Here is a 9,511-nt window from a genome sequence, read left to right as displayed (position 1 = left end):
ATAGATAGATAGATAGATAGAATATCATTTTATTATTTTATTTTATTTACCGTTATTTTACCAGGCAAGTCCCATTGAGATCTCAGATCTCTTTTCCAAGAGCGGCCTGGGCCTAAAGGCAACCTATTGTACATGTTTTTGGGGGGTGGGGGAAACCGGAGTACCCAGGAAAAACCCACGCAAGCACGAGGAGAGCATGCAAACTCCTCACAGAAAAACCCCAGATACTAACCAGGGATCGAACCCAGGACCTTCTTGCTGTGGGGCGTCGGTGCTAACCACTGAGCCGTCGTGCTGCCCAGATATAGATAGATAGATAGATATGAGGATATCTTTAAACATGTAATCATAACTTTCAGACACTTTAAGGACTCTGTCACTCTTTAAAATGCCTGCTATGTGTTTTTTCCTCGTATGTCATTTTCCATCTGTTGATCGTGTCCCTGTACTTGTTCATCTTACCGATTTGACCTCATTGCCTTCTTGTTCCTTATTTCTATTTTCCTTTTTTGCTTGCTTGCGTTCTTTCATGCATTCCATGTCTTGCTTGTTTACCTGCTCCACTGTTTTCCGCTGTAGATGGTTCATCACGCAGCCTTGCTTCTCGTGAGCGTGTGCACAAAAGCAGTGTGTCGGTGGCTGGTCATGGTAGTGCTCTGTCATCTCTCGCTCTGAGGCAAAAGGGTGGGTAATCACTGACTGCATGCTTCCCTCAGACTGAACAGAGGGGTGGGTAGGAGCTCACAAAATCTTTGAATGAAAGCCTTTATGTTCTTGCTTTATTGCTAACATTCAGTCTTGTTATTATAAAAAGAAAACTAAAGTTAATAATTGTTGCCTGAAACATGACCTGTTGATTGGGAACATTTGTTACCAGAGTTTATTAAAAGGCAATTTTTAGTTYTTTGTACCAGAACTGGGCTGGAATCCCATCATTCATCAGCGCCTTCATGTTTCACGTTATTCTCRTTCATCCTAGTGTTTGACCACATGGTGATATCAAAATACACCAAATTAGCTGAGAAGTCACTAAATTTAGTTTCCACTCACTCATTGACTTTACAAGTTATTAGATATTTTCGGGCTTTAGTTCTTATTATGCTTTTTAAAAATTTTCTGCTGCGTTTAAAATTGTTGTTTACTTTCTGATGTTGAGAGGTAGAGCTGGAGTCGCAGTAGCTAATTTACTATGGATTTCTCTGCATTTTATAACTTTACTGTTTGAATGATCAATGTTTAGGTGAACGAGGAAATGTGATGTCTGGTGCACGGTCAATGTCTCAAGCCAACAAACAGCGTCAGGAGAATCGCTCACCCAAACTGGAGAGTCGAGGAAGCCGCTCGTCTGAACAGAGCAGGGTGAAAACCGGAGAGGGCGGACTTTCAGCCAGCGAAGCCCTCATCTTGCGGTCAGACACGGGCAAACTGAGGACTGACTCTCACAGTCGCTCCCACTCACCCAACCACAACACTCTGCAGGCCCTAAAGGCAGACGGCAGAACCTCGGGAATTCGGGCTGAGTCCCCGAATCCTGGCTCTCGCTCTTCCTCTCCCAAACAAAAAGGTGTATCGTCATCGGGCAGGTCCAGCCCCTCCAGCACCTCCCCCCAGCTCTCGTCCTTAAACCATCAGGACAAGAACCTCCCTCCTAAAGTTAGCTCTTCCTCTAAAGCTCGACTTGATCCTCCCAGAGAGCGATCCAAATCGGACTCATACACTCTGGACCCAGACACACTCAGAAAAAAGAAGATTCCTCTCACGGAGCCAATCAGGGGCAGATCTACCTCACCTAAATCCAAACTGTCACCTAAAGACCCAAATAAAGGGGTGACCAGTAATGCAGAAAACCGTGTTCCTTCTCCCCATGTGACCCAGGAGAACCTCCACAGTGAGGTGGTGGAGGTCTGCACATCTAGTGCACTCCTCTCAAACGAGGATATCAATGATGAGAACGCGGAGGTCCATAATAATGAAGAAGGCTCGTGTAAGGTGCACTTTAGTATCGGCAAAGCCCCTGTCAAAGAAGAACAAGACATCCGCTCATCACCCAAAGTCAGCCGCAAAGCCTCAAGTCGACACACGCGACCTAAGAAAGACAAATCAGGGCCTCTGTTTAAAGGAGAGAGCACGTCGAGGATCGCAGAGCCCACCAAACAGGCCATGTCGCCCTCTGTAGCTGAATGCTCCCGTGCAGTTTTTGCTGCTTTTCTGTGGCATGAGGGTATAGTCCACGATGCTATGGCCTGTTCCTCCTTTCTCAAGTTCAACCCAGATCTAACCAAAGAGCACGCCCCCATTCGCAGCTCCCTGGGTGGGCAGGGGGCCGAGGAGAAAGAGAGCAAGCTAAAGAACCGCCACTCCCTGGAGATTTCCTCTGCGCTTAACATGTTTAACATCGCTCCACATGGCCCAGACATCTCCAAAATGGGCAGCATCAACAAAAACAAAGTCTTATCCATGCTTAAAGAACCTCCACTGCCAGAGAAGTGTGAAGATGGAAAAGGAGACGCCATTTCTTATGAGATGTCTTCTCACTCTTCTTTGAGGCCAAAGTCAGTTTTACCATTAACCTTACAGCACTTGGTAGCATTCTGGGAGGATATTTCATTGGCCACCATCAAGGCAGCGACCCAGAACATGATTTTCCCCAGCCCAGGCTCCAGTGCCATCTTGAAAAAGAAGGAACATGAAAAGGACAGCAAAAAAGCAAAGAAGGAGAAGAAGAAAAGGGAGAAGGCAGAGGTGCGTCCGAGGGGGAATCTGTTTGGAGAGATGGCTCAGCTCGCCATGGGAGGACCAGAGAAAGACACTATCTGTGAGCTGTGTGGGGAGTCTCACCCTTACCCTGTCACTTACCACATGAGACAGGCTCACCCAGGTGAGAAACCATCTTTTACCTCCCTTTACACAAAGCTGCATGTTAGTCTGATGTCTGATCATGTTTCCTTTTTACTGCAGGCTGTGGCCGCTACGCTGGAGGCCAGGGCTACAACAGTATTGGTCACTTCTGTGGTGGATGGGCAGGAAATTGTGGAGATGGAGGCATAGGAGGCAGCACCTGGTACTTAGTGTGTGATCGCTGTCGGGAGAAATACCTCAGAGAGAAACAAACTGCAGCCAGAGAAAAGGTAGTGCACTAAAAAACGTCAGTAATATTATTAATCTATTATCTAGTGCAAACTAAKTTTTTCTCATGTTTCAGGTGAAACAGTCAAGAAAGAAACCTCTGCAGGTGAAGACCCCGAGAGCACTACCTACTATGGAGGCCCACCAGGTGATTCGGGCAAACGCCCTGTTCCTGCTGTCCCTCAGCAGTGCAGCTGAGCCCAGCATGCTGTGCCACCATCCTCCTCGGCCCCTTCATTCCCATCTGCTACCCAGCCTGAAGGAGGGTGTGTCGGAGGAACTCCCCAATAAAATAGGCTGCCTTTATTTGCAGACACTAGCAAGGTAACTTAACCAGTTCATCAAACCCACCTTTTTATAGATGGAAAAATTATAGGCTATGTTCACACTGCAATCCAAATCTGATTTTCTTTTTATGACATTCTGAACGTGAYAGATACGATTTTTTTCAAATCAGACTTTTCATATGAGGTACTAAATCAAATACGTGTAAGATATTTTTCAAATCAAATCAAGTCTGAACTGTCTGGTGGCATCTCCTCTGACTTTTATGTCATTGAGGTGGGGGTGAGAGGATCAATCCAAGTAAGGGAAAAAAGTAAACAGAAAACAAGTCCAGATGCTTCTTCTTGGTTGTTTTAATTTGCCATGTCCTGGGTGACAGAGAATCTGCAGCAGAGCTGTCAAACTCATTTTCACAGAGGGCCACATTACCGTTAAGGTTGTGCTTAAAGGGCCAGTTGTAATGAACTTTAACGATTCGTGTTTAACTTCCACTATAAAGAAAACATCACGTTCCTTGTCTCATTGCAAAGGCTGAGAACTGCTAACAAATATTAACTGAGCTCTACATAGTATTTCCTGCATAAAAACAGAATTTTAATACGCCCTCTGCTTAACACTGAAAAATACTACCTGTACGACTGACTAAATGTGGAATAAATAATACAGAAATGCTATTAAATGTAAAAGTAACAGCTTTACTCACTGTTGTGTTGCGTGGCGTCCGTCTTGAATTCCCATGCACAGTCGACATGCATTATGGGACATGTAGTTTATGGTCAATACTATTGTGGCCAATTCCCTAAATCCATTCAATTTTGATTCATAAGTTTTTGAATTGATTATCATGATTCAATTCAACTCAATCTGCTAATAAAATAATAATAATAATAATAATAATAATAATAATAATAATAATTCAACTGTGTTGCAAAATACAAATTTAAATGGGAATTGAGCATTAATTCTGCAGTGTGAACATAGCCTTAGACTGGTTGATCATTATATTTCAAGTCTAATTCTTCTGTCACTTCTAAGGCAACACACTGAGAACTTTGGAGCCTACCAGGATGACAACCTCTTCCAAGATGAGATGAGATATCTGCGCTCAACATCTGTTCCTGCGCCTTACATTTCTGTCACACCTGATGCCTGCCCCAATGTGTTTGAGGAACCAGAGAGCAACATGAAATCAATGCCCCCTAGGTAGCACCATGTCATACGATGTCCATAATTACACTTCCCCCCTAAAATGAGTCTTTTCTGTTGAGGGGTAAATTAGATCTTTTGAAGTAGAGTTCTGTGAAGAGGTTATAAACAGTACCTTTTCAAATCGGAGGAGTTTTAAATACTGAAGGAGTCCACTTTAATATTTTAATTTTAATATTGTAGCATTTTATCCTGAATACGTCTGGTTAGATGCAGGTTCTGTGATACAAGTTTTTTTTTTTTTTCAGATCTATACTTTCATCCCTTTTTTCCCACTTTCAATATTAATTTAACATGAAGACATATTTTTAAGTCACCCAACAGATTTTCTGAAGCCATGTTCTCATTTTGATGTCTTTAATGTAATTTTAGCTGAAGTTGAAAGCCTGTTTTTGTCTTTGTTTGCTTTTAGTCTTGAAACCAGTCCGATCACAGACAGCGACACAGCAAAGCGCACCGTGTTTCAGAGGTCCTATTCAGTTGTCGCATCTGAGTACGACAAGCAACACTCTCCTTCTCCAGCCCGAGTCAAAGCTGTTCCTAGACGAAGGGTTCATAGTGGTGATGCAGGTGAGCATTTAAATAACTTTTGATACTTCCTGATCAACTTAAACCATTACTCTAACATCAAACTGTTTTATTATGGTACGTTCACACCGAACGCGTTTTGAGCGGCAGGAGCAGCCGATTCACATGCAAAGTCTAGGGTGGACGTGCCTCTAGGTGTTGTGCGTCGTGTCATGTACGTTTTGGACGGCGCGGAAGGGGCGCAGAGCGTTTTCCGCGCATGCAGTGCTGCGGAAGCAGCCGCCGCCAGAGTTCAAATATCTGAACTTTTCGCCGCTTGATGCGTCTCCCACTGAAAACCAAAACAGACGGACTGGAGATCTTTACCTGAAATCGACCGTGTGCAGTTGGATTTTCTGGCAGGATATATCAGCACCGATGTGGATCAGCTGCTCAGGACCAAAAAAAATGTCCGTCAGCTGGCAGCTTCTGTAGTGACTAAACAAATCGCCTCTAAATCATCTGGGGTCTCATTTATAAAGGATTGCGTGGAAACCATACTAAAAGTGAACGTACGGCCAAAAGGCGGAAATGGCGTACGCCAAAAAAAATTCAGATTTATAAAACCATACGTACGCACGTTTCTGCGCATCTTTCCTTTATAAATCACAGCCGCACGTCAGAGTTTGCGCACGAGGTCCCGCCTCAGGTTCTACCCTCTACACGCCCACACTCAACCATAAACAGTCAATGCAAAGTACCTCATGAATGTTAAGATGTATTTAAATCAGTCAGATGATCAATGCCAACAAAAGTGATTGGTTCAGACGCTCTGTGTGTCTGGAGGATGACAGGTGCTGACAGCTGCTCACGTGAACAGAATGTCTGTAACTGACACAGATTTTCCCTCATTTTGCTTTAGAGTAATCTAACGATTTTTATAAAAAATAAAAATAAAAAACCTCAGCTTCAATTCAATCTCCCATCAGAGCCTGCAGGACGATAAAAACAATAAATTAAATTAAATAAGTCAGGTAAAATTAGAAATAAGTCCCCCGCTCTTCTCCTCATCCTCTCCCCCTCCTGCCTGCTCTGTTACCCGCGGCAGACCCCCGCCCCGCGTGCGCATGCATGCACACACACGCACGCACGCATCCCCCGCGCGCGCGCGTGACAAACACGGACTGGATACACGCGCTGCGCGTGTATCCAAAGCTTTTGCTGTCCTGCTGTTCTTATCGGGGAGGGGTCTGTGTGGGTCAGGGAGGGGTCTGTGGGTCAGGGTCGTCTGAGGCGGAAGCAGATGAATGGAGTTGCGCACGGGAACTTTTATTTAAGTCTGATTCTGAAGGTAAATTAAATATCCGACAGTGATCATTACACAGTATGGCTCTAATTCCTCACTTCACCATCTGTGTTGCAGTTTCACGTCTCCAAAGTGAGCGTACGCATGGGTCAGAGCTGGCGTGAGGCACCGCACATTTTCACGTCAAGTTTGGATTTTATAAATCACAACCTTGGCGTAAAAAGTGGCGTACGCAAGTTTCTGGGCTCAAATTGTGCGTACGCCAGTTTTATAAATCCGACCCCTGGTGAGTTAATTATCTGCTGTGCGCAACGTTCGCTTGCTCTTTAGTAACTAAATCAAAGCCATTTTCTTTTATTTTATCTTTATTCACCCGCCGGGGAGACGCTCCTCCCACACTCAGCTGCAGCCATTGCTGCTGCTTCTCGTTCTGGTCTGAACACTAGTGCGTTCTTTGGTCTGAACATAGTGCATCTAATGAGAGGCGTTTTGCGCTTTTTGGCCGCTCAAAATGTGTTTGGTGTGAACGTAGCATTACGGCTTATTACAAGGCTCACAGAAACGTATTACCTTCCAACATTCAGGCGAATTTTGTTAAGAGAGACAGTTGTTATTATCTTAAGGGGATGGAAATGTTTGTGAAGCCATATTTTCGTACTTGCTTGAGTGAAAGATGTATTTTAATCCAGGGTATAGGATTGTGGAATGATCTGGAGGATGATCTTAAAAATGCCAGATCTATGTATATATTTAAGAGAAAAATAAAAGCTAGTTTTCTGAAGGTATATGGAAAAGTAAAATGTGAATTATAATAATTGTTTTTTGAGTTGATGTTTTTATTTTTATTTAGTATTGTTTAGTAAATTATGTTTTGTTTGAATATATTCTGGGGATAAAAGGAGCAGGCATTATAAGATTTATTCTTTTTCTGCTACCTTTCATTTTATTTTGATTTTTGATTTGTGTATTTTCATTGTTTTTTATTGTATGTAGTTATTTTTAATGAAATGAATAAATTTTTTTGAATTGAAAAAATTGAAAAAATATTACATTTTTTACAGAAGTGGGCTCTTCTTTGCTACGCCACCCGTCTCCAGAGCTGTCCCGCCTGATCTCAGCTCATGGCTCCCTCAGTAAGGGTGAGAGGAACTTCCAGTGGCCCGTCCTGGCTTTTGTTATCCAGCACCATGACCTCGAAGGTCTGGAGGTGGCCATGAAGCATGCGCTCAGAAAGTCTGCCTGCAGGGTGTTTGCCATGGAGGTGCGCTGAATTAAAAAAGTTATCAGTTGACTCTGGTTTTGTTGAGTAAAAACYAAAACAATTGTCTTTTTATATTCTTTTCAGGCATTCAACTGGCTCCTGTGCAATGTGATCCAAACCACATCTCTGCATGACATCCTTTGGCATTTTGTAGCATCTCTCACTCCGTCACCCTGCGAGCCCGAGGATGAGGAAGACGAAGAGAACAAGGGGAACAAAGAAAATGTAGAACAGGTACGAGTTGTGTACAATTATTTGTCTTTTTACCTCTGAAATGTCAGACTTTTTGATTTTAAACATCTTCACGCCACCCAGGAAAGAGACCTCGGTGTTTGTGAACATCCCCTGTCAGACATTGTGATTGCCGGGGAAGCAGCTCATCCTCTCCCCCACACTTTCCATCGTCTCCTTCAGACGATCTCTGACCTCATGATGTCACTTCCCAGTGGCAGTTCTTTGCAGCAGATGGCTCTTAGGTAAAGTTTCTGCTTTAAACTATTCCATTTAAAAAAGAAATTATTTGCTTAATGTTTCAAATTGTTACCAACCTCACTGTTTTAACTCGTTCTTTCAGGTGTTGGAGTCTGAAGTTTAAGCAGTCCGACCATCAGTTCCTCCATCAGAGCAATGTTTTCCATCACATCAACAACATTTTGTCCAAGTCTGATGATGGTGACAGCGAGGAGAGCTTTAACATCAGTGTGCAATCAGGCTACGAAGCAATAAGCCAGGCAAGAAAACAGTTTATGAAACACAGATTTGACTGTTTCTATCAGTATTAATCTGACCTTGACTCTTGCTGTCACTCATCATGTCGTGTATAAACAAGAGGAAAATGTTTCTGTGTTRTATAGGACCTCTGCCTGGTCACCTGTTTGAAGGACCTGACCAGTGTTGTGGATATCAAGACATCCAGTCGTCCCGCCATGATCGGCAGCCTGACAGACGGCTCCACTGAAACGTTCTGGGAGTCTGGAGACGAGGACAAGAACAAAACCAAAAGTGTTACTATTAGCTGTGTGAAAGGCATAAATGCCACCAAGGTGTCCGTTCATGTGGACAACTCCAGGGACATCGGGGTGAGGAACTACWTCTAACAGATCTCTTTCATACTTCAACTGATGTGCTTTTTACATAAGGATGCAAAGTGGTGTGGAAATAATGACAAATTAAAAAATGTGGCGTTATGTGATAATTTTCACTGAATATTTTTCTTCTCTTGCCGACAGAACAAAGTCACATCGGTCACATTTCTTTGTGGCAAAGCATTGGAGGACCTCTGCAGAATCAAGCAGGTATGAGCACTTTCTGTGGTTACATCGTAACTTATTTGTAAGAGGATTTCTGCAAGGCATTAAAAAGCATTGATGACATCTGGTCTGTGCAGTATTAAAGGGGACATATCAGGCAGAATCCACCTTTTTTAGCCTTTAAATTCATTTTTTGTGTTTTTGGAGTCTCTAGGAGTGCAATAAATCTGAATTTGGTCTCTCCAAATGCTGCGTAGATATATTTATTTAATGTTTGGGTCATGTTTTTCAATCCGTTCAGTTTTCTCTATTTGAWGTTTTCTGAGCTATTATCTCAGTATTTGCAATGGAACTGCCAAATAAGTTCTGGATTACCAACTACAGTTTGATGGTCTTTATTCCCCTCTGGCTCTGGGCCAGACTCTGGCTCCAGCATGTAAAGCTGGAAAGATGTCTTCCCTTGTTGACATATTTTGATTACCGTATTTATTCATGTGTAATACGATCATCATTTTTTGAGCTTAAAAAACATTAAAAAAATCTAGTCATCAATAACCCGTGTATTACCCC

The 9,511-nt window shown here is 43.0% G+C and overlaps 1 protein-coding gene across 17 annotated transcripts in view; it reads left to right on the top strand.

Annotated features, from left to right (window-relative positions):
* mycbp2 (MYC binding protein 2) overlaps positions 1 to 9,511 on the top strand; it is a 93,101-nt gene that overhangs the window by 75,249 nt on the left and 8,341 nt on the right. For 13 of the 17 annotated variants that reach the window (XM_014021913.1, XM_014021920.1, XM_014021915.1 and 10 more), the window contains 12 exons: positions 580 to 684; positions 1,241 to 2,878; positions 2,959 to 3,128; positions 3,203 to 3,450; positions 4,447 to 4,614; positions 5,030 to 5,187; positions 7,492 to 7,691; positions 7,776 to 7,925; positions 8,007 to 8,167; positions 8,266 to 8,422; positions 8,546 to 8,770; positions 8,921 to 8,986. In XM_014021913.1, the coding sequence (XP_013877367.1) occupies positions 580 to 684; positions 1,241 to 2,878; positions 2,959 to 3,128; positions 3,203 to 3,450; positions 4,447 to 4,614; positions 5,030 to 5,187; positions 7,492 to 7,691; positions 7,776 to 7,925; positions 8,007 to 8,167; positions 8,266 to 8,422; positions 8,546 to 8,770; positions 8,921 to 8,986 (3,446 nt within the window). The remainder of the gene's footprint in view (positions 1 to 579; positions 685 to 1,240; positions 2,879 to 2,958; positions 3,129 to 3,202; positions 3,451 to 4,446; positions 4,615 to 5,029; positions 5,188 to 7,491; positions 7,692 to 7,775; positions 7,926 to 8,006; positions 8,168 to 8,265; positions 8,423 to 8,545; positions 8,771 to 8,920; positions 8,987 to 9,511) is intronic. The other 4 variants (XM_014021930.1, XM_014021928.1, XM_014021926.1 and 1 more) reach the window with 1 other exon arrangement.

This window comes from Austrofundulus limnaeus, unplaced genomic scaffold (assembly GCF_001266775.1).
Source record: "Austrofundulus limnaeus strain Quisiro unplaced genomic scaffold, Austrofundulus_limnaeus-1.0 Scaffold310, whole genome shotgun sequence".
Lineage (NCBI taxonomy): Eukaryota > Metazoa > Chordata > Actinopteri > Cyprinodontiformes > Rivulidae > Austrofundulus > Austrofundulus limnaeus.
This window is presented reverse-complemented; position numbering and strand designations above follow the sequence as displayed.